General features: G+C 45.1%; 1 protein-coding gene across 2 annotated transcripts in view; it reads left to right on the top strand.

Annotated features, from left to right (window-relative positions):
- The first annotated feature begins 14136 nt into the window (after window positions 1-14136).
- The window catches only part of CDYL2 (chromodomain Y like 2), a 191715-nt gene continuing 180446 nt past the window's right edge, over window positions 14137-25405 (top strand). For both annotated transcript variants that reach the window (XM_047794118.1, XM_047794119.1), the window contains exon 1: window positions 14137-14402. In XM_047794118.1, the coding sequence (XP_047650074.1) occupies window positions 14379-14402 (24 nt within the window). In that variant the 5' untranslated portion in view covers window positions 14137-14378. The remainder of the gene's footprint in view (window positions 14403-25405) is intronic.

Raw genomic sequence — 25405 nt, forward strand, 5'->3', positions numbered from 1 at the left:
TTTATATTAGTATGGTGTATTTATCCCAGTTGGCAACTAATGCTGATAAATAACTCTTAACTAAAGGCCGTACTTTATTTACATGCCCTTAAGTTTTACCTAGTATCTTTTTTCTCTCTTCGAAGACCCCATCCAAGTTACCACATTGTATTTAGTCGTCCTATCTCCTTAGACTCTACTTGGCTGTGACAGTTTCTCAGACTTTTCCTGTTTTTAACGAGTTTTTTGGAGGAGTACTGGTTGCACATTTTGTGGAATGTCCCTCAGTTTGGGTTTGTCTGATAGTTTTCTCTTGATTTGAATGGGGTCATCGGTTTTGAGAGGAAGATCACAGGAGTAGAGTGCCATTTTCATCACATGTCAAGCGGGCCTGCTATCAGCATGACCTGCCACTATTCCACCTTAGTCTCGGTCACCTGGCTGAGGTTGTGTTTGTCAAGTTTCTCCGCTCTAAAATTACTCTTTCCACCTCTTTTCCGTATGGTGCTCTTGGAAAGGAACTCACTAGGTGCAGCTCACACTTAAGGAGTGGGGAGTTAGGTCCCACTTCCTCGAGTGTGGAATATCTACATAAAGTATTTGGAATTCTTCTGCACGGGGAATTTGTCCCTTATCACTCATTTCTTCAATCATTCATGTATATTAACATTGACTCACGAATATTTATTTTATACTTTGGAGATAATCCAAAACTTCTAAATTTTGATACTCACGGTGTTCTGGCTCTGGCCATTGGGAGTTTTTTCAATTAGCTTCTTCGACATTTTCTCATCGTTGTGGCTTTATTTTTTCCTCTTGAGCACTTCCTTATTTTCTGGTACTCTAAGATATTCTAGGTTCGTTTTGTATATTTTCTGCCTTAGTCCTGGAATCAGCCATTTCTGCAAAGAGCCCTGGTTCTTTTTACTGGCATGGTAGCAGAAACCAAGATTTGGGCACTAGGTGTTTTCAGAGCTACTGAAGTGTCCTTACGTCTGTGCCCTCTCAGCTGGCAGAGCAAGGACATATGTGTGTATACTAATATGTGTATATAAATATTTCTGTATGTAACTCCTTGTGTCTATATTAAGCTAAACATGCCGATGTCTCCAACTGCAACCCATTCCCACATGAATCATTCTAGCCTCCTGCCATTACATCTCTGTAAATTTCCACTCCAGAACCTTGGTTTACTTTTAAAATAACGTTTCCTTAAACAAAATGTCTGGATTCTATAAATGTGTCTGTGTCTGTGTATGTGTACTATATGCTCCTTGTAGAACATTTTAAAAAATTCAAGTGGCTGTGGAAGAAAGCCCAAATCTTACAGATTCGATCACTGTTAACGTTTTACCACATACGCAGTTACACATTTACACACATACACACACAATTTTATGAATGGAAACTGTAATCATACTGGATACACCATTTTTAATCTACCTTTTCCATTCAACAATGGATAATAGGAGTTCCCGCTGTGGTGCAATGGAAATGAATCCGACTAGGAGCCATGAGGTTGCAGGTTCGATCCCTGGCTTTGCTCAGTGGGTTAAGGATCCGGCATTGCTATGAGCTGTGGCATAGGCTGGCAGCTACAGCTCTGATTAGACTCCTAGCCTGGGAACTTCCACATGCTGCAGGTACAGCCCTAAAAAGACAAAAAGACAAAAACAAAAAACAATGGATAATAAACTTTCCCCCATCTTATCAGCTATTCTTAAAGGTCCTGGTTTTAATTACCTGCAGAATATTAGCCTGTAAAATATTTACATTTTAATAAGTTTTTGTATTATAAATAACTATCATAAATACTCCTAAACGTAAATCATTATACAAATACCTGATTTTTTATTTAGAATAATTTGTGGAAGTGAAATTACTGGGCCTTAGGGTAGGGCCATTTTAAGGAGAGTGATAAACAATGTCAAATTTCCTTCTAGAAAAGACAGCAGCAATTTAGCTTCCTACAAACATTGTATATGAGCCATTTGCTACATTCTTAGTAACACTTAGTAATATTGGACTAATTTTGGAAAATCATCAGTTGATTAATTAAATTGACATCTTGGTGTTATTTTACATTGCATTTACTTTATAACAAATGTGTCTGAATAGTCTTTTCCTAAGTTAATTGCCTATTCATATTTCCTCATTTCCATATTACTTACACCCTCGCCCCTTTTTTGAGTTAGGTATTTTTTTATTATTTCAAAATAGCATTTTAATTTTGAAGGAAATGCATATTCAACATAAAAATATGTTAAAAACAAAGAAAACTAATTTCCCATGATCGCATCATCCTTCTGAGTTCATTGCTAACATTTGCATTTTGAGGTGTCTATTTACACACCGGAAATCAATATTTTACATTTTATAAGTGGTTGAGTAGAATAATGGTACCCTGGCCCTCTTGTTTTACAGCCTGCTTACTAACCACTTAATATTATACCTTTACTATTTCCTTAGCTAACCCACAATGGTCTTTTTCTACTTAAAAGAAAAAAGCTCTTAGGGTTTAGGGTCTATGCATCTATGTCCATTTTCTGTGGCCTTCTTTTATCAGGAGGTCTGACTCCTCCAACCAGGTTGATAAGGACCCAAATCTGGACCGTCTCTTAATTCGATGACACCATTCTCTGTGCTACAAGGACTTCTATAGGGTTAGCATTCCCACATCCTGGAATTGTGAGCCACTTGTGTTCCCTTGAGCTGTTTCTGCTGCGACCCTGCTGCCTTCGGGGCAGGGGCGAAGGAGGAATGGCTACTCTCTGCTTTATCAGTACATTCCAATCATACATACAGGCTTGACTCTGAATTTCCCATAGCATAACTAAGATAGCCCTGCAACATTTCACAAAACTGAGACTCTGAGATAAAAGAAGGGTTACTGACCATAGAGAAGTTAAAACTAATTGTTGGGCTATTCTCAGAGCCCACAGATCTGAGTTCCTCCACCAGAGTCCCCAGCAGGCACTGCTCGAGTCCCTTCCTAGTCCAGGTAATTCTGCTGGAGTCCACCTCACTCACCTTTTCTCCAGTGGCTTCTTCTAGCGGCTTTCTCTTTTGAGGGGCCTCAGGTTCCCTCCTCACTGCAAGTACTCCTATGTCATCTCCAGATTAGTTACCTGCCATAGTGATTGACAGTTGTAAGAATAAACCTAGTGCCCTGCCCACAGGGGCGGGGCTTGTTTCTGGGCACCCTCTTCCCACAGATTGTAATGATCGGTCCATTTTCTTTCTTTTTCTTTTCTTTTTTTCTTTTTAGAGTCACACCGTCAGCATATGGAGGTTCCCAGCCTAGGGGTCGAATTGGAGCTACAGCTGCCAGCCCACACCACAGCCACGGCAATGCCGGATCCTTAACCCACTGAGTGAGGCCAAGGATCAAACACGCAGCCTGACGGTTACTAGTCAGATTCGTTTTTGCTGTGCCACAATGGGAACTCCGATCAGAACATTTTCTGACATCGAGTTATTCAGTAAAAAACTGAAATCCTGCTAGAGACTAGCAGAAATTTAAAAAGATGAAGGCATAAATCTACTCGTTGCAATATTATTTGTAACTGCAAAAGACTCTCCATCTACAGGGACCAAATGAGTAAAGCGGGGTATTATGCAGCTGTAAGTGCTTCTAAATAATGCTAAAAAGTGATCTACAGGATGTGATATTTAGTGAGAAAAGCAAGGTAGAGAAAAGCGTGTGCATATACTAACGTTTATCCAGGAAAGGGGGTATATGGATGTATGTGCATCTTTATTTATGTTAAGAATTCAACAATAAACTATGAAATAAAATAGTTACTTATATGGGGACAGAGGGAATGAAGTGGGGTGGGGGAGGAATGGTAGCCTTCCCTAAATATACTTTGCTTATTGATTTGACTTTGGAGCCATGAAAATCCTCATACAATTAAAATTTTAAATAAAAATAAAAATGTAATCTCTAAACATGTAAATCAAAATGTACCCAAACGATGCTAAATGTGCAGTGAGTTGTGGTGACTTAACCAAGCTCAGAGAAGTTATTTCAAGTGATTTTGAAACAAAGCAATGTGGCTGGACATCCCTTGTGGGATGGACCCTAAGAATTAAAAGAACTACAAAAACTTTCTAGCATTGTTCATTAAAAAGATCTCGAAATATTGACCAACCTGTAGTTACAAGCTGGTATTCAGTTTATAGTATCTTGATGCCATTTCTCAGTGACAAGAACCAGGGATCGGTTGGGGAAATTGTGGACTCCAGAGGCAGGAAGTGGTCACAGTGTCTGAGCATCTTTTCCTACCAGAAAGCCAGGATGCATTCAGAGATTCAGGAACCAAATGCAGGAGGCTCCTGCTGGTCAAAACAGGAGCGGTTTGAGCCTCAAGAAGGGGAACAATGACAATGGGGCTCATAATATTAAAATTCATGAGCTCATAATGACAATAAAAAAAAAACTGATCTTTTGGAGGGTCTTAGAGAACCAACTCATGATCTGGAAAACATAAATAAAAGTTTAATGAAGCATGTAGCCAGCTTTTCCTTTACGGATAGGCCTTAGGGCAACCAAAGTGTTGTTCATGGAAGATTTCATAGAAATATCCCGCTGATGAATAAGGAAGGAATGATAGGCGATCACCATTTTGCAACTATAATGAAATGTGATCTAGGTAGAGCTCACTGGTGGCTGCTAAAAATCACAAAAAGAAAGACAGGCAGACACTATGTGCCTTCTGGTGGGGGTGTACAAAGCCAGGTCTGACATAGTCTTGCTCCTGAAACAAACCCCAATCTAGATCTAGCTACCACTGTATAGGAGATAGTGGATACAGAAGCACAGGCTAAATAACCCTGCTGACAAATGATCAAGTTTCTCTGACAAATAAATTGCAAGAAAAAAAAAAAAAGGGCAAGGATTGTGATATATATAAACCAGCTGTGAAAAAGTACTTATGAGACGACTGAGGAAATTTGGACATCAACTGAATATTTGATATCTAAGACTTCGTGTTACTCTGGGGGCGATGGTGTGTGGTGGTTACGTGATACTAGTTGTTCTAAGTTATGGGAATTGACATATTTTCAGATGAAGTGATGTAATTTCTTAGACTTGCTCAGAAATAATCTAGCATGTGGGGTGAGGCAACGGGGCAGTAGGGATGAAATGAGAACTTGGACTGGTAGTTTTTATAGCTAGGAATGGGGATGTGCAGGCTCACTGCATTAGGCTCTCTACTTTTGCATAAGGATTGGAATTTTTTTTAAAAAAGTAAAAAAAAAAATAAATGAAGAAGGAGAAGAGGAGGAGGAGATAAAGAAGGAGGAGGAATCCCCCTACAGAGCTTCTTCAGTAAACTCAAGTTGCGTTCCCTGAGGATTCCTCCAGAAGCCTATGGTGAAGAAAGATGCTCTCGGGTCCTGTGGAGGGGCCTCTGAGCATCTATTCCTGGGCTCCTTTGAAAGGGACTTTGTGAATGAGAACTCACCTCCAAGATGTAAGAATTATGCTAAGTCTATTTAGAAAAGCGATATTTGTGTACAATCTTCAAAGACACAACTTTACCCACAAGAGAGGCAACCTTTTACACAATTCTGCAGAACAGCAATTCTCAAAGAGTGGTCCAGGTCCCTCAGGGTCCCTGAAACCATTTGAGGTATCCATATGGTCAAAACTATGTTCGGGAATTCCCATGATGGTGCAACGGAAATGAATCCGACTAGAACCATGAGGTTTCGGGCTTGATCCCTGGCCTTTCTCAGTGGGTTAAGGATCTGGCGTTGCCGTGAGCTATGGTATAGGTCGAAGAGGCAGCGCGGATCTGGTGTTACTGTGGCTGTGGTGTAGGCCGGCAGCTGTAACTCTGATTCGACCCCTAGCCTGGGAACCTCCATATGCCACGGGTACGGCCCTGCAAAAACAAAAAGACCAAAAAAAAAAAAAACCCTATGTTTGTAGTAATACCAAGATATTTTTGCCTTTTCACTCTCATTCTCTCACCAGTGTATGGAGAACTTTTGTAGAACTTTCATGATTCTCGTTAACTTTACTGCTCTGGCAACTAATGGAGTGTGTTGTGTGCTTGTGTGTTACTTTTATGTACAGCGATTCCCATTTAAATTTTTTTTCAACTGAGTTTCTAATACAGTTAATATCATATGTAGCTATAATCCGCATAAATACAAGCTCTTTGGTGTTCCCGGCCATCCTGAAGAGTGTCAGTGGATCCTGAGGCCAAAAGTTGAGAGCCTCTGATAGAGTTTCGTCACTTGAAGCCACACTGATAAGACACATCTATTTCACAGTAATGTCATTGATTTACTACGTATGAAAAATTTTGCATTTTGATCTTTCTAGACAAGGAAGTGTTGTGTCAACAAACTTAAGTGCAACTGTCTTCTTTCTACAACACACACACACACACACACATATAGAGATACACAACTGAAAAACCGATATTGCTTGCTTCCCAGGATCCACCCATCTCCTTCCCCGAGATGTCAAAATCACAAGATCAATTCTTACGTCTTTAAGTCAAGACTTAAAGCCAAACAGGTGGGTAGTCTCTGTAAGAAATAACTTTTTTCCCATGCACATAACCCACAGGAAGTCTGGGTCTGATTAAGGCAACAGACCATCTCCCTGCCCTTTCGGGAGCTTATCTCTAGGATTGTGACCTCTACTTCTTACCTCTGTAAAATGGGGCCAATGGTTCTTACCTTGTTGAAATGACAAAATGATGCAATGTGCCTATAATAATTGAATTCTGCACACAGTGTCTAGAAGAGTGGCAGATTCACTCCACTGAAAATCCCTGGAAACAAAAGATGGCCATACATGTACAGCACACAGCTCAAGGCAGCTGCTCATGAGTGGCAGCCGCCATTACTGACCACACCCTTTCGAGAGTCCTTGTCACTTGCTGTAGCCCTTCTCACTCAAACAGGGTTCCATTTCATCTACCGTTTCTACCTGGCCCCCCGTGGTACCACACTCTATCTAGCTTAGGTTTGGTAACCATCATCCTTTCATTACAGTCACTTCCTTCCATATACTCAACTCCACGTTGCCTCTCTCCTTCTACCCAATTCCCAGGGTGAATTCCACCCTTGGTTAAACCCAGTGTCCAGGGTGCCTCTGAACAGCTCAGTGTCATTGGGTAAATCACAACCATGCTTACTGGTCTGACGGCTCTGATTAACATATGACCATGAGCCACATTGCTGTGTTTTCCTAGTCAGTCTTCTCTTCTCCCCAAGTCCAGTTTTCATGTTTCAAAATCTTTATGCAAACATCTAACACTTGAAAAACTATATATTTTTGGTCTGAATCTAGGTAGCCTGCGGAGTGAAAAGGGGTGTTGTTAGCAGTTTTGGAAGGGGAACCACAGACTAAAGAATACTGTTCCAGGCAAATCACATTCCCCTACCTGATACATTTCCTTTCCCCTCAATTTCATCTGATGATTTCATGGCTTACTTCCTGGAGAATATAGAAATAATAGAAGGGAGTTCCAAATTTGCCAATGACTTCACCTTCAGCCGTGTGCTTGGCCTGACTTGTTTTTCCAAAGAATGGTATATTAGCTTCCTGTGCTGGTCATAACAACTTGCCACACACTTGTTGGCTTATAGCCACAAACATGTATTTTCTCACAGCCCTGGGGTCTAGAAGTCCGAAATGGAGGCGTCAGCAGGCCCACAGACCTCCATTGGCTCTGGGGAAGAATTCTTCCGTCCTAGTCTCTGGTGATTGCTGGAAATCCTTGGCATTCCTTGGCTTTTAGACACGTTGCTCCAATCACTGTTTCCATTGTCACATGGCCTTCTCTCTATTTCTTTCTGTCTGTCTCTATTTTTAGGTCACTAGTTATTGGTTTAGGGCCAGCCTTAATCCTGTATGATCTCATCTTAACTAATTACATTCTTTGAATAAGGTTACATTCTGGGGCTCCAGGTAGACATGGGTTTTAGGGGGACAGTATTCAACTCTATACACTTTGACCTTCTGCATCTCCTCTCTGTTGGCCTTTTCAAGGACTCTGCTTCTGCCCTTCTCTGTTCTCTCTTCTCTCTACTACACCATGTCCTCCTCTTTGCTGTGTCATTCCTTTCATTGTACAGACATGTTGTATGATCTATATTGAAAACCCTTCCTGCATCTAATGCCTCTGCTCCATCTCCTGACCCACTTCTCTGCTCTTTATAGCAAAAGACCTTGAATGAGTCACCTATGCTCAGCATCTGTACTTCCTCTCTGCCCAAGCTCTCCTTTACTTCTAGTCTAGCTTTCAACTTCACTGCTCCACCAAAACTGGTTCTGGCAGGGTTGCCAGAGATTCCATGTTGCCAGATCCCATAGTCACTCCCCTTCTTACCCAACTTCCCATTGACACTGAATTATCTTTCCTCTGTCTGAACACACTTCAGTCTAGCTTTCCACTTTACTGCTCCACCAAAGCTGGTTCTGGCAGAGTTGTCAAACCCTGTCTGTCACATGGCTCTGGGATCCAACACTCTCTTGGTTCTCTCCTGTTTGCATCCCCCGTCTCAGACTCCTCTGCTGGCTCCTCCCCCTCTTCTTGACTTCTAAATGCTAAACTGCTCTAGGGTTCCATCCTAGGTCCCCTTTCCTACCTGGGCACAGACCTTTCCATCCAGGTGCTGATCACTGCCACTATATCCAGCCCGAGTTCCCGACTCACATGTTGAGTACCTGCTCATCTCCACTTGGATGTCTAAATGCACCTCAAAATTAGCACGTTCTAAAACTGAACTATTGATGTCCCCTTACCTGACCCTAATGCAAATATAAATACCTGGAAAATATGTTTCTCCCCAGTTTTCCCCATCTCAGTAAATGGCACCTCTATTCTCCCACTCACACCAAAAATTCGGGATTCTTCTACTTTCCTCATAATCCACGTATGTATCCTCCATATACCTCCAATCCATTTCTCTTGGTCTTGACACTTTCCCCCTTAGTCCACACCCCTAGGGTCCTACACCTGCACTTCCGGGATGGTGGCCAGTATCTCCCCCCCTCCCATGGTCCATCTTCATTCCAGTTCCCGCCTAGGGGCCAGGCCATCCAATCATATCATGCCCTTGTTCAGAGCTCCCCCAATGACCACACACATCACTGAGAATGAAATCTCTTTCCTTACCTGGAAATATAGCCTGCCCTTGGTTAGCTCTCAAGCTGACCTCTACCTGTGCTCTTTCTTGCCCACTTAGCTTCAGCCCCTCACTTAAGAGGACATACTAAGCCTCTTCAGCTCCAGGGCTCAGCCTTTGCTGTTTTCTCTCTCTGACATTCTCTGCCCTCTGATCTGATTTGTATTCGCTCTCACTTTCTTTCAGGTTTCAGCTCAAATGTCACTACTTTAATGAGTTCTTGCCTAACCTCCTTATCTAAACCAGCACCCTCTCCCAGCCCCGGCACACCCCCGTCTCCGTTCCTCTGTCTCTTTCCCTGGCTTCGTTTTTCTTAGAAGTGTTCAGTAAGTACGTGAAATAATAATAGATATGTCATGATGCTTTCTTGGTTTATTCACTGTCTCCTGCACTGTACTGTAAGCTCCTTGAGGGCAGGGCACTATTTGTTTTGTTCAGTGAGAGTAACAACCAGCATGCTGTAGGCCCTGAATAATTATGGCTTTACATCAATTACTATTATTATCATCATCACCATCATCATTATTATTAAAGTTAAAATCAATGCTAAAGATAAGTTTAGTAGCAATGGTTTCTACATGGCTTCAGAACAACATTTTATTTGAAGGTTTTATTTGAATTAATGGCTTTCTACAGGAATCTTGAGCATTCAGAGATATTAGTGACACATATAAGTTGAAACTGGTGGAATTCCTATCATGGCTCAGTGGAAACCAATCTAACTAGTATCCTTGAGGATGCAGGTTCGATTCCTGGCCTTGCTCAGTGGGTTAAGGCTCCGGCGTTGCCATGAGCTGTGGTTGTAGGTCGCAGACACAGCTCAGATCTGCCGTTGCTGTGGCTCTGGTGTAGGCCAGCGGCTACAGCTCTGACTCGACCCCTAGTCTGGGAACCTCTGTATGCTGCAGGTGTGGCCAAAAAGACAAAAAAAAAAGGTTGAAACTGGTAAGAGTAGTTGTAATATTAGTTATAACGAGTACCATTATTCAGCCCTTCTTAGCTGCAGGTGCTTTGCATGAATTATCATCTATCCTCAAAACAACTCCGTGGGTTATCCATTACCTCAGTTTACAGATGTGGTGTGGTGGTTTTAAAATATGGCTACACATTCTTTGAGAGTCCTACCTTTAGAAGGCAGAGGCTAATTCATCTCTCCGTGAGCGTGGGCTTGGCTAGCTGCTGCCAAATCCCTAAGCTACAGAAACTGTGAGATGAGGAATGGCTTTTGTTTTAAGCAACTAAGTTTGGGGGATCATTTATTGTGTAGCAGAAACAATAAACACATTTAGAAATGGAAGGACAGAGGGGTTAAGTAAAGAGTGTCATAGCAGGGATAATTCAAGAAATGGAAACCAGGCAATCTGAACCTAGAGCCCATGTGTTCAACAACCCCACTATACAGGAGGTCAAGATCATGTCTCTAGTAATACCAGAAGGAGATTATTGCCACTTTCTAATGTCACTGTCAGGGCAATGGATACAATTTGCCCTTGGATATTAAACTGGCTGTTCTTGCTCCATTGCAAGGCCATGTTCTAGGCAGCCACTGTCCTTCCTTCTAAGTTCCCTTTCTACTCCAGGCTCGCCTAGCATACAGTAAACATCTATCTCCCCAGCATCCTTTCCTCCATCCCTTTGGGCTTCTGCTCAACCTCAGTTCCATTCAGGTAACTCTGGTAAAGCTGCCAGTCACTGCACCTACCCCGCCCCATTAGTGGGCATGTGACTCGAGCTGGCCAATCACAGAATACTCTCAGTGACTGGCTATAGTAATTGGCCAACATAAGAGCATGTGGTCTGTATTGGCCAATCAGAGCCTTCCCCTAGGATTTAGAAATACTGTATGAGGTCTCTAAGCTGGGATGATGTGGGCTGTCATATTCTCAGCTGCTTGGAGGAAGTCCACCTTCAACAGGAAGGAAGCCAGCTGGGGAAGGAGGCAGAGTGAGAGAGACATTTCCTATCCTTGGAGACCCCGAATCCAGCCAACCCCGAGAGCAATTCCATCCTTTTCTAATATGTGTGAGTCCATAAATTCTTTGTTTTAACTTAGTTTAAGTTTCTACCAGTTACCCTTAATTATGACTGGTATGAAGAGTCTATCTCAGTTGGTGGACAATAGTAGGTATCTTCCATTCTCTGTGAGCAAGAGTGGTTCTGTGCCATCTGAAGAACCTGGAGCAGTTCATGACGGACGGGGAGCTCAGTCACTCAGTTTGAAACCTTAGTCATCTCTGTATCCTTTCTTTCCTTTGTTGCTCATCCCTTCCCTCAATTCTGCATGCACACGTGTGTGCACGTGCACGTGTGCACACACACACACACACACACATCCTGTTAGTCATCAAGTCCTGCTGATGTGGATCAAATGCTTTATGGAAGTAGGTGGAGTAACCATAATGAAAGTCTGTGGCCGGCGGGTTCTTCCTTCTGAACATCCTGCAATTCCAGTTTTTCTTCTTCACTTCTACCGCCACCGCCGTGGACCACTGCAACTGGCCTCCCTACCTCTAACCCCAACCCCATTTCTCATGTCTCTTCTAGAATTTGTCTTCTAATGCACACTTTTAATTGCCCATGCCTCGGATGGATTAAAAAATGTTCACCAATTTTTCATGGCTGCCTGGCCAAATTGCAGGCTTCTTAGCTTGATGTTCAAGACCCTCCACGAACAGACCCACCCTCGTTATCCAATGGCCTGAGACTTCCTCGAATCAATCTTCTAGTCTTTTCACTCCTGCCCGCCCCACTGCAGCACTGCCTACCCCTTCCCCTTCCCTCTTTCTCCAGAGCAAAACGCTGTCCCTCCTTTGCCATAAGCGTTCAAGATCCATTTTGTCACCGCCACCCCCATAAAATATTCCGAGTGTGCCAATCACAGTGAATATCCCCTTCTGGGAACTCTGTAAACAATTGTTGTCTAGACTAAGGTTTTTTAAACTGTGCTCGCATTCCCAGGGAGTATTTGGCCGGCGCAAGTGAAGTTTTTGGTGTTTTTGTAAAACTACTGATTATATATTCAAATTTGGCTGAGCATATTATTTCCAAACCCAGTTTCTTTCTTGCCTTCCACTTCCAAATTACATCCTCATGCTATGGTAGTGCATTTATTCCCAAGTACAAATTAAGGATCATTAAAATTTGTTTTGTGACCTACAGATAGAGAACCACTTATTATTATTTAAACCATGACCATTGGGAAAATATCAGTATGAATATGGATATAGAGAACTCATAACAATTTCCAGTTTCTAAACCAAATACACTTTATTTCCACAGTCTCCCTCCCCCCCCCTTACTATTTTAATGTTGGATTTTAACTAGAAATTGGCATAAAATCTGTTTTATTGATATAGTCCCACAAATACTGTGTACCCACTCTGTCAGGAATAGGGATAGATGCTTGTGATTCGAAGATAAAACAAGGAAGAGGATGCGTTTTCCAGATGGATTCAGTGGGGAAGGACGTTCTAGGCAGAGGGAACAGCATATGCAAACTCACGTGTCCTAGAATGAGCCGGACAAGAAAACTTTGTGGATTTTTTTAAAAACTGAAACATTTGGTGACTTTTAAAAATGGACAAGCCCTGGATTAAACCCTTCCCTTTGTTGTAATTTCCCCTTGCCATCTCCTTCTTCACAAGGGCAGTTCAGGGTCCAAATTCAAACACAAATAACCTTGTGGAATTCTGCTGGGAGAGGCCACTTCAAATATACAGAGATCCTTTGTTTACTTCTCCCATTCCCTTGGGTGCGTGTTACCATCTCCAGTTTAGAGATGAGGAAAGCAAGGCTCAGATGGGTAGCGTGACTTGGCCAAAGTCTCACAAATAGGAAAGGACCGAGGGAGGATGTGAGTTAAGTCCACGTCACAGCTGGAGAAAGTGACCAGTGGTGGGGGGACGAGGAAGACCTTTCTTCCAATTACAGAACAGCCTGCCTGCCCAGGTCCTGAGTTAATTGTATCTCAAACAGAAAGGTGACCCCTTATTCCCCAAGTAGGAAGACATGACAACGCATTTGCATTTCAGAGAGCTTCCCAGGTCCCTCCTTCGCTGGAGCCTGGCACATAGTAGGAGCGATTTTTTTTTTGCTCCCTTTTGCCGAGTGACTGAATCCTCCTCACGGTCGTGTGGTTAATCTCTCCTCTTGCTTTCAAAGTCCCTGGTGGGCAGGGTCCCAGTCATGCCTACCAAGGAACACAATGCAGTTGGGTAGACGTTTGGAAGATGTTTGTTGAATAATGGATGAAATGGATGGTGAATGGATGGGGGCTGGGGGTGGTTGGAAGAAGGCCACGCCCGGCTCTGAGGACTTTCCAGGATTTACCGGGGTGCTGTCCTGGCTCTCTCGGGAGCCTCTGGAGGGGTCATTTCGTCCCTCCTCCCTCCACATCTCACTAACCAGACTGGAGGGAGGGGCCCTGAAGCCGGGGAGGGGCCCCCAGAGCCCCGAGGGGCCAGGTCTCCCGGGGAGGGGCCCCTCGCTCCCCGGGATGCGGGGGAAGAGGTGAGGCCCCCGGGCCGGCCGAGCCCGCAAGGGGCTCCTTCCCCACCGGGCCCCGCAGCCCTCTACCTGCCTCCCGGCCGCCCCTTCGCAGCCGGGGCCGGGTGCGCTCGGCGGGCACCTGGCCCGCCACCCCCGGGGGGCCCCGCCGGCCGCCGCCGGGGCCCGCCCAGGGCGGCGGGGCGGGCCCGGGCGCTCCCCGGCTCCGGGACCGGTCCCCCGGGGCGCGGCCGGGCGGCCGCCCCCGCCCCCCCCGCCCGGGGGGCCGGGCCGGGCTCCCGGGGGGCGGGGACTCGCCCTGTGGCAGCAGCAGCGTCCGGGCCGGCGGCGGGCGCGGGGCAGCTTCCTGCAGGCGGCGCCGGGGCGAGCCGTTGCCCGCCGCAGCCACCGCCGCCGGGTCGCCGGGTCGCGGGGGCCGCGGCGCTCGGGCCGCGTCGGTGCCTCCCGGGCGCGCTGCGCGGCCGTCGCTGCTGCCCGCGCTCGTGCCGCCGCCGCCGCCGCCGCCGCCGCTGCCGGTTACGCCAGCCCCGCCGCCGCCCGCTCTGATTCTGCGCATAGGCAGCCCCCAAGCCTGTCATTCTGCAAAAACACAGTTTACTCAACACACCACACACACACACACTCACACACACACGCGCGCACACACACGCGCACACTGGCCCCCTCGCGCACACGCACGGAGGGCGCGAGCGAGCAGACGCGCACACCCGGCGAGCCAAGTTCCGCAGCCTGGCATGGCTTCTGGGGACCTTTACGAGGTACGGGGACGCGGGGGCGCGGGCCGGCCCCAGCCCGCGGGCGGCGGGCGGGCGGCGGGCGGCGGGCGGCGGGGACCGGGCCGGGGCCGGGGCCGGGCGCGAGCCGGAGTTGCCGAGCCCGCGGCGGCGGCGGCGGCGGCGGCGGCAGCGGCGGCCGGAGGGCGGCGGGGGCCGGGCGCGCCTCCCGCCCGCCGCCCGCCCGCCCTCCCGCGGCGCCCGCGCCCGCTCCCTCTTTCTCTTTCTCTCGCACACACACTCTCTTACTCCATCTACTTTGCGGCCTTGGAGGGGAAGGAGGAAGCCGGGCGGAGCCGGGGCGGGGGAGGTAGCGGTCCCAGGGAGGTGTTTCTCGCCCGACGAGGCGCCTCGAGTGCAGAAAGTACAGGTAAAAGTCGGCGCCGGACGTGCCGAGAATGCGGGGGGCCGCGCGGCGGCCGGCGGGGGTGCGGGGCCGGGGGTGCGCGGCCCGGGTTGGGCCGGGGGCGCGGGAGGGGAGGGGAGCGGGCCGACGGAGTGGAGCCCGGCCGGAGCCAGCCGGGGTCCTGGGGGGGGCGGCTGCGAAGGGGGCGGCCGGTTAGGGGCCCGGGAGACACCCTCTAAACCGCTCCCCCGGGCCACCAGGCCACCTCCCCCCTCCCCCCACCTGCTGCCCCCGCCACCAGCTGGGGGCTGGGGCGTGGGGGCGGTCCTTGCGGGTGTCGTGCTCACCGGGGACGAGAGGGGGCGCTGTAGAGGGTCCTTGGTGGAAGGAAGAGCACATGGAAGTTGGTGGTGGGTGGTAACACTGTTGCTGGAGGACATGGGATGCCAGCTCTGCTTCCAAGGCCAAGTGTCACCCTCAGTGGATACCTGTCTCCAGGTCCACACAGGTAGTGTCCAGCATCCGATACTTTGAAAGCGTCTCAAAAGTGGTCAAGGAAGACATCAGTCTGGCATCTTTGAAACAATGGAGAAATAGCCATGGCCTCTGGGAGCTAGATTTTTTTAGCTCTGGACAGAAACATTCTTGCTTTTGGATTCCCGACAAGTGGACTAAACAAGAAGCAGCCACCTCTCCCTGGGGAGAATGCCCCAAAGAGGTGTTGACCTCAAGAAAAGGTTGAGGAAGCTAAGAAACCAGCCATCTTCAACCAGAAGGCCTGCTGATCCTCCAAGAAACCAGACTCAGAGCTCCGCCTGGACCTGGATTCCCCTGCACATAAATCCATTAACTCTAGCCCTGGTTCTTAAGGCTTTTGGCTAAATTGAGATGAGCACCCCAAGGGGTGGAATTAACCTTCTGGGTAAGGGATTCCAGGGGTGATTCACACACAATGAACTTCTTCCTCTGGGCCTTCTGGACACCTGAAGCTTTTCAGGTGGTGGATTTGCTGGCTGGCGAGACAGAAGAATGGAGAACAGGCAAGGTACCATTCCAGCTTCCTGGGCAACCAGGGCCTTTTGGATGATTCTGGACTTGATGAGGCCCAGTCATAGACCACTAGCCCATGGGCTCAGGTGCCATGTCATGAGAGGAGAGGTCCATGTAGTGACAAGTTGAGACCCCCTGCCAACAACCAGCACTAACTCCGTTTGTGCGTGAGCCACCTTGGAAACAGAATCAACAGTCCCAGTCAGGCATTCAGATAATCTCAGCTCCAGTCAACATCTTGACATAAAGCCCCTGAGAGATCCTAGGGCAGAACCATCCAGCTGAGATGTTCCTGGGTTCTTTGAAAGAATGATGCAGCTTGGCCTCTTCTCTACTCTCCTGCCTTCCTCATCCCTATGCTGATGGAGAAGATGAAGTTGGATAGAGTCAGATTGGATAGAGTCAGATTGTGGCCAATGGGTCACCCAAGTACTGTGGCCTGTTTCAGGATGGTGGAGCAATTTCTGAAACCAAAAGTTGAAGCACAGTAAAATGGGATGTTTGATTGAGCTTCTTGAAGTATAACCAGCACTGTTAAGACATTGGCCAAAAGTAGGTATTGTTCAGGGGTAAAGCTCATCTTGGGAGCCTGGATTTTTCTGCCTGTTGTATTGAGTCATCTTAGAGCTGCTGACCTTGCCTGGGTGAAAAGTTGCATCAAGAAGGCATTAAGAGGACGTATTAGGAGCTGTCAATATTTCTCCCTTTGAAGTTTGGAACTTAGGAACCTTCTGGGGATAATTTCTTGTTTAATGTTCATCCGAAATGCCCTCCTTAAAATTGATAATTATAGTTGCCAGATGAGTCTGTTAAGAGGGGCGTTTTCACACCAGCCTACTGGAAGTATTTAAGCACCTCAGGGGTTCTTATTGAAGTTCAGGAAGCAAGACAATAATAATAATTACTTCCGTGATAGTAGGTACTAGATATAAAATAGTTTTCTTGTGGCTGATCATTTGCGTAGTCATTACTAAAAGGGCTAAATTGCATTACGAGAATATAACCAATGTCAACATTTTTATAGCCTCTGTCTACGTTACATAACGTGTACTGAGGAATTTAATTTGTTGTCTAAATTTAGCTGTAAAAACAATTAAGAAGTGCTGAATGTACATTAGCATATGTATTTCTAACTATAAACTTGGTGTTGGTGAAAAATGCGATGTCGATTTAAGGATAAAAATTGGAATATCTGGTACATCGACCTTTAAAGAAAAAAAGGAGAAGAAAACTGATACTATATTAATTAAATATTATACTCACGAGTATATAACATGGCTTCTCCTAACCGCGGGCCAAGAAACCACATTTGGAGTAGGCTAACAACTGTTGCCTTTGGAATTGATGCATTTCCCCTGTGTGTGTGCTGACACTATCCTTGATCCTTCATGGGGAAGATGTGATGTGGATTATAGAGATTCTTCAGCTTCTCATTGGTACTTCAGACAATTGTTAAGAGCGAACCTTCCCTGAATAGCATCTTTTAAGGAAGAGGTGCTGGTTTTAAAGATGCCAGCAAATGAATAGTTTGGTTACATAATGGTACTCTTTGATCCTAATGAAGACATATGGAAGCAAGGTCAGTTTCTAAAATTTTGGCTCTTGGATTGTTCTACGTTGCTTCCCCTGTAGCTGAGTTATTACCTTCTGGTGTATTATGGCCATCACCTATAGAAAGGTGATCTTTTATATGGGTCGATCCTTTTAGAATCGTGAAGAGTCGTGAAGTGGTAGTCTGTGAGCCAGGTCTAGTCCATCTCTGCCCTGAAGATAGGTGAGAAAAATGGATTTGCGTACTTTTAGATGGGCCATGTGATAGCTAGTTTATAGTTGTCCTGGTGCGCCCTATTACCAGGTTCCCTTTCTGTTTCACTCTTAACATTACTTATCTGGGTCCAACAGGCATTAGGGTTAGCACCCCTAGGATGCTAGTCAATCATTCGCTAAGATGTTTGGGTATCAGGAAGACATAATCAAATACTTGTTGACCGAATCAATGAACAAAAGACTGGCTTATGTATCGATGAAGTGCCTTGGCTGACCTTTGTTACCCTGTGTTGAGTGCAACCTTCTGTTCTCTTTCTGCTCTGGCTTGTGGTCTCTCCTTGGTGGTCACACCATGTGTAGGGGTTGCTCTCAGTTCCCTCTGGAAGTGTGGCTGAGTCCCCTTCCAGAGAGCTGGACTACTATTCATTAAGATTGAACGCATCTCAGCGTCAGCGTTGTGGTTTTCTTTGTGGCTGTTGGGTGGTATTTTTATACCCTTTCCCTTGTGATTAAGCTGACCTCATGGAAGAGGTTCCATTTTGTTGGCAAAAATGTTCAAAGAGAATGCTGCACGTCTTTGGAGGTTGGTAGGAGCTAAGTGGAAATTTATGCAGATGGGCCTAACAGTGGCAGTTCCTGGTGACTGTCAACATTTAGTTTATTTATACTTCCAAATGTTCTATCTTAAAAGGAAGAAAGGTGTCAGATAGGTTTTTTTTGAGAGGGGAGGGGATTGATATACATGCATGCATCTGTATCTATCTCATATATTCATGTGTGATGAAACATATTTGTGTGTGTATGTATATTAAAAATACTGCTTTCATTGCATTCAAAATAAATAACAATAATAATAGGATTTTAGTTTTGTTGGAAGAAATTTAGCTAAAAACCAGTGCTACTACAGTGCCTTTTCTCTATAGCACTATATATGCACCTCGTGTCCTGCAGAATCACACCCTGAAAATAATGGCTCATGGGAGAACCAGGGTTGAGGCCAACTTTGGAAAGCCCTTGGAACTTTGTAACTAGAAACAAAAACAAACCCAAATGTAATAAAAACATAGCTCTCTGTTCAATCTCCATCTGGCTGCCATTTGCCCTCACCAGCTCGGTCCATCCTTTATGGCCTTCCTCTTGGGCCAGGTACTCCTTCTTCTCTGTGGATTGCAGACCCCATTCACTTCTCATCGAGACCGTTTTCACTGACAGTTACATCCGGCCCAGAGCACAGCCCTCTGCCCTCATCTGTACAGGGAGAAAGCTTTCTGTAGCTCCTTCATCTGTAATTTGCAGCTTTGCCGGTTGGGTTAACCTAGTGGAAAGGCAGTCGTTCTTGAAGCCACCACAGCCACTACTCATATGGAAGATGGGCCCTTGAGTGTGTTTCCAGCTTTGTTCTGACATGTCTTCAAACATCGCTGTGGCTTTCTCTTTCCTTGTGAGAGCTCGTTCCTGTGATTGCTTCAGAATATTAACACTATGAAAAATCAGGTGAGAATCCACACACCCCGTTTTACTGACATATTCCCCTACTTACCAGTCGTGCCTGAGGTAAAAACGAGTCATTGCAGAATGGACGGTCGGTGATATAACTTCTTGAATCTCTGCACCAGTTTTTGAAGAGGCAGATATCATCAAGGAATGTATCGGAAGAGTTGAATTGATTCCTTGGCACATAGTAGGCACCTGCTGAACACTGAGTGCATTTCTGATTCTCCCAGCTTTTGGAAGTTATTTTAAATTATTCTCTGTGGGTGGATATCAGCGTATTTTCCAGTACCATCAACTTATGTGTGAAGTCATTCCTCATCCCATAAAATAATTTCTTTGGAGGCTTAAAGTGTTTTTGAAAGGCGTTAATACAGCTTCTTGCAGCCAGACCAATCGCTAAGGAATGATTCAGGCACGGTGATGGTCGAAGAGCTCAAGTTTTGGAGACACACATTTAACTTCCAAAGATGTGGGTCCTTCTGCATCTCGTGCCTGGTGGAGAGGTGGAGGTGCGGCTGAGTTCATCACACCATCATCCATCTGCTCATTTCACATTAACCGAACACCAAATACATTCCAGGCGCTACACTAAGGAAACAGTGAGATTCTGCCCCTGAGCCTATGGTCTGGTGTGCGATACAGTTAAGAAAATAGGCAGTTTACAGTGCGGTGGGAAAAGTGTTAGTACAGGGAAAGATGGGGTTCTGTTGGAGTGTGAGCCTTGGAGGAATGAGAGAAGACCGTCCAGAGGAGGTGATGACTATGGGGCAGTTGAAATTAGGAAATGGGCATGATCAGGTTTGCAGGACTTAGAATATTTTTTTCTGCTTTGAAAGCAATTTATGTTTACCGTTGCATCTTGAAAAAAATATAAGCATGGGAAAAAATTATAATACCTCAGATAACTATTATAATTTAGCATGCACTTGATATTTATTAAATACCAGGGTGCTATCTAAATTAATTAAAATGTTAGTTTTGTTGGTGTCGATACAAATGTAAGAGTGAAACTATTTTCTCTACATGTTTATGTAATTTAAACTATCAAATTGGAACATAGGGTAATACTATTTTATAACCCATTTAATTTTCATATTTATATAATTTCATATGTATATAAAGTGAGCATTTCTTATCTTAAATATTATTCTATATCATGGTTTTTTTTTTTTTTTGCTGCACCCATGGCATGTGAAAGTTCCCAGGCCAGGGATCAAACTCGAGCCACAGCAGCCACCCAAGCCACTGCAGTGACAATGCTCGATCCTTAGCCTGTTGCACCATGAGAGAACTCCCTCTGTATTGTGATTTTTAGTGACAGGTTAATTTTTCTCTTGAACAGATGTACTATTTTATAGGTAATGAACCCCCTGTTGTTGGCCATGTAGATTGTTTCTGTTGATAAACCTTTTAGAAATTGCTGTTATTAGCCTCCGTGAACTTACTGATTTATATTCCTATCTCATTGTCTTCCTCAGGATAAGTTCTGAAGAGTGAAATCACTAGCTCCAAGAATGTTAACACCATTAATGCATAATCTCAGTTGCCCCTCAAACATGGGCAGGGGATTTAGATTGGAGGAAGATTAAAAGCATGGTGACCAGTTAATATGGTCTTTCAAGTAAATTGAAACAAATGGTGTTGGTGGCTTGAACCAGAGGAGAGGCAGTAGAGGTGGAGAGAAATGGATAGAATTGAAAGATTTAAAAAAGAATCAGTGTAATTTGGTATGCTCGTCAGGGTTATGTTTGGCTGCTTATAATAGAAAATGTATAACAACAGTCACTTAAAAAGAGTTTATTTTCTTACATGAAATAAACTTGGAGTTAGGCATCCATGATTGGTGTGATACTTTATAAAGTTCTCAGAGTACCAGGCTCCTTCTGTCTCTTTCACCTTCAGCTGTGGCTTCTGTCCTCAAGTCACTGCTTGATCCAAGGGAACATGGAGCTCTAGCCATCTTTTTTTTTTTTTTGTGAGAAAATGGGGGAGACAGGAAGAAGGTGAGGGCAAAAGTTGAGTTAGTCTCTCTAAACAGCTGTCTGGAAGTTCCATACAATTCTGCTTTCACCTCTTTGGCCTGAATAGTTGTATGGTCACACCTAGCTGCAAAGGAGGCTGGAAAATGTGATTTTCATCTGTACTTTCCCCACCACCCCCCATCCCCAAGTGAACCTTGATTGACAGTATGTAGAGATTTAGGAAAAGGCAGGAGTTGGGGGATACTTTTTGGTTTCTGTTTTGGTCCATTAAGTGGATGGTGGAACCAGTCATGGAGGTAAAGAGCCGAGGAAGAAGCTTTGATTAGAGCAAGTGGGGACAGCAGAAAGCATAACGAGTTCACTGTGACTGTGGGGCATCCATGTATGGATGTTCAGAGTGGTAGGTCATGGGAACCTGAGACGTAGAAGCAATATCTGTCTTGGAGATAGAGATTGAAGATCGTTACTGTATAGATTAAAATGAAAGCCAAAGGACAGTGCATATACATGAGGCGGGTCCAGTGGTGGAGGGCAGGAGAAAATGGACATTGACAGGACGGAAGAAGAGAAAGATCAGATTTACAAGGAATAGCAAGAGAGGTAGAAGGAAAAATGGGAGGCTTTGCTGTTATGGAAGGCAATGGAAAATTGCATTTCAAGGAAGCAGTGTGGTCAGCATGACCGTTTGGGTGTAACAACCAGTAAATCGCTGATAATCTTAGGGAGAGTCTGTTTCATAGAGTGTGTTGGTGGGAGGGCTTGACTGCGGTGTGATGGTGAATGAGAGGGTGTGGGGAATGTAGATGTAGGGACATCTTATATAGATGACACTTCTAAGAATCTTGAGTGTGAAGGCCATAAAAAAGAATGAAATAATGCGCTCCGCAGCAACATGGATGGACCTAGAGATTATCATACTAAGTAAAGTAGGCCAAAGATAGATATCACCTGATATCACTTTTAAATGGAATCTAAAAACAACGATACAAATGAACTTGTTTACACAACAACCAAATACATGACATAGAAAGCAAACGTATGGTTACCAATATGGAAGGGTGGTGGGGAGGGATAAATTAGGATTTGGGGATTAGCAGATACACACTACTGTATATAAAATACATAAATAACAAGGTCCTACTGTATCACACGGGGACCTGTATTCAGTGTCTTGTAATAAACTGTAATGGAAAAGAATCTGAAAAAGATTATCTCACTTTTTCTGTACACTAGAAACTAACAAAATATTGTAAATTAACTATACTTCAATTAAAAAAAAAAGAATCTTGAGCATGCTAGTGTAGAGAGAGTGAATGTGATATCTGGGTGAAGGGGGAGAATGGATCAGCCATCTCCATTCTCCTAGTTCTGCACTTGCTCTGCTACTTTGGATGACTTGGGTAACAGAAAGATTGTGACACAGACTTTGGACGTACATTCTTAGAGGACGTGATTTTCCATGAACCCTCCAAGCCCCTCCCCTGCTGACCCAGGAGAGCTGGTTCCAACATCCTCAGTCATTTTAGCTGGAGAACATCATAGAATGTGTTTAATATAGCCACCTAGAACCTTTCTAAGTAAAATTCAGTCAAGGAAAAGATCTTGCTCAATCGAGGACAAGGAGATAAAGTTCTTCATTAAAGGGATTGATATAGCAGCAGTTTCAAATATTAAAATAGGTCACATATTAAAATAGGTGTTGCCGTGAGGTTATTTTGCAGATGTGATTAAGGTCCATAATCAGTTGACTTCAAGTAAGAGAAGTGATTCTAGATAACCTCGGTGGACCCGATTCGGTCAGTGGAAACGCGTTAAGAGTAGAACTGAGGAAATTTCATCTGTGTGTGGAGAGCAGCTCCAGCCTGGAAGCGTTCCAGCTTACTCTTCCTGATGACCTGCTTTATGGACCTCGGACTTCCCTAGCCAGTCCCACAACCACATAAGCCAGTTCCTTGCAATAAATCTCTTTATGTATATAGCCCAGTGGTTCTGCTTCTCTGGCGGAACCCTGGTGGTACAGTCAGCGTTCTCATCCATCCACCACCATCTGATAACTCAGTGCAGCTGGCCCTGTCCTTGAGTCTTTTTGAGCCTTGATGCCCTTTGCTGTAGAATAAGAGCTCTTCTGTTACTGAAATTCCCCCTTCTGATTGAGTCTGTTATTTCTTCCTACGAACATCTTACTTGTTAGCAGTTGTCGTCATCTTGTTTGTATGCTGGCGTGAAGAGCGCCAAGCCTGGAGCTTTGAGAGTCCTGCCATTGCCTGGTGTTCTGTTACAGTGGAGGTGTTCCCTGGGGCCCAGCTCAGGATGGCAGGCAGAGGTGGCGCTGGAGCCCTGGGCAGGCATCCTCTGGGACGGAAACTCACCTCTGCTTTGCGTCAGCCCCTGCTCTGGAGGTTGAGTAAATGCTGGGGGTTGTAGAACAGCTCCTTCAGGCCTGATACCTCCCACCCCTTGTCTCTCTTTTCAGCTCACTGTCTCACCCTGACATTGTCTAGTTAGCCTCAGCCCTGCGTGGAAGCTGCTGCCTCCAAAGGTCCTGTCACTCCAGTGAAAGGCCCATCAGGTGATCAGGTCTGATTAAAGCTGTGATAGGGTTCCTGAGAAGCCTTGGAGGGCCATGAGTTTGCCATTTTATGTCTTGATTTCTCTTAATATTTTTATTATTTTCTAATAAGTATAGTTGATTTATGATGTTGTGCCAATTTTTCTTGCACAGCAAAGTGACCCAGTCATGAACACACCCCCACTCCTATTTATACATACACATGCGCTCACACACACACACACACACACTCACTCACTCCCTCCCTTTCCTACATTCTCTTCCATCGTGTTCTCTCCCAAGAGACTGGATAGAGTTCCCTGTGCTCTACAGCAGGACCTCATTGCGTATCCATTCTAAAGGTCACACTTTGCTTCTGCTAACCCCAAACTCCCAGACCATCCCAGTCCCTCCCCACTCCCCCTTGGCATCCACAAATCTGTTCGCCGTGTCTGTGAGTCTGTCTGTGTTTTGTAGATGGGTCCATTTGTGCCATATTGTCCTGCTTTCTCTTGATGGTGTGTTTTTTAATGGAAAACCTAATGCAATTTATAATCATAAATATTTAAATCAATAACATGTTAAGTAGCACAAAGAAAAGGTATTCCTTCTTCACTCCATTCATCTCATCTCTCCCAGAATGCCCCCAGTGCTGACCCATTCACTGCATTACTCTGAATGACTCACAGAAGCATCGGTATAAGAACTGGAGGGACACGGATGTGGGCCTGGGGCTCTGGGCTGCACGCTGACACACCAGAATTCCCCTTCTTCTCAGATTCTTGATCAGGGAATTTTCCTCTTCGATTTTCACGTCATTGTCCATTGTTTTAAAAAGTATGCCTCAAGGGCTCTTCATAACAAACCATGGATCTTATACAAGTGCTGGATTTGAAATTTTTTTGTTATTTCCCCAATACAATTTTTTTTTCTACTGTACAACATGGTGACGCAGTTACACATATATGTACACGTTCTTTTTCCTCCCATTATCATGCTCCATCGTAAGTGACTAGACATAGTTCCCAGTGCTGTGCAGCTGGATCTCATTGCTAATCCATTCCAAAGGCAATGGTTTGCATCTATTAACTCCAAGCTCCGAATCCATCCCACTCCCTCCCCCTCGGATTTGAATTTTATTTAAAAATATTATGTCTGTTCAATAATCCACCAATCAAATATTTGCTTTTCAACTATGTGCCTAGAAGCATCCTGAGTGCTGGGGCTGCAGCTACGGATGTCTTTTAAACTGTTGTTCAGACCGTGGTCATTTGAAAGACATAACACCCATGTGTGGTTGTATACCATATTTTTAACACGTTGCAGTGTTCAGTACTTAAGAGGGGCAGCCAAGTCAACTCTCTTTTGTGAGTAGACCTCAGAACACAGCTTTTCCTGCCATTTCTGGACATAGATGTGAACCTCTGGTAAACACACTTTGTTAGCAACATTGTAGGCCTGCAACTCTCTTAAGAAATTTTAGGCCAGTTCGTTTCTCCTTGCGTGAACGTGCACAAGCAAATATGTTTTATTTATGGCACAACAAACACCACTCCGTTAAATACCAGTCAGTTCAGGTGGTACAGTGGTGAATGTTCTAGGCATGGTGTGTTTATCAGTGTGTGATGATCACTGAATTCTAACCGTTTGTCACCTTACGTTGTATAGAACTTGGTGTGGGGGTTTATTTAGAGTTCTAGGTCCTTCTGCGCTGACTTCTAAATTTGAGAGAAGAAATGTGAGCCACTGTTACATGTTCCAGGTTCAGCCATGAAGCAAACGTCTCCTTGATCCCTTCTGC

Source organism: Phacochoerus africanus, chromosome 8, assembly GCF_016906955.1.
Source record: "Phacochoerus africanus isolate WHEZ1 chromosome 8, ROS_Pafr_v1, whole genome shotgun sequence".
Taxonomy (NCBI): domain Eukaryota; kingdom Metazoa; phylum Chordata; class Mammalia; order Artiodactyla; family Suidae; genus Phacochoerus; species Phacochoerus africanus.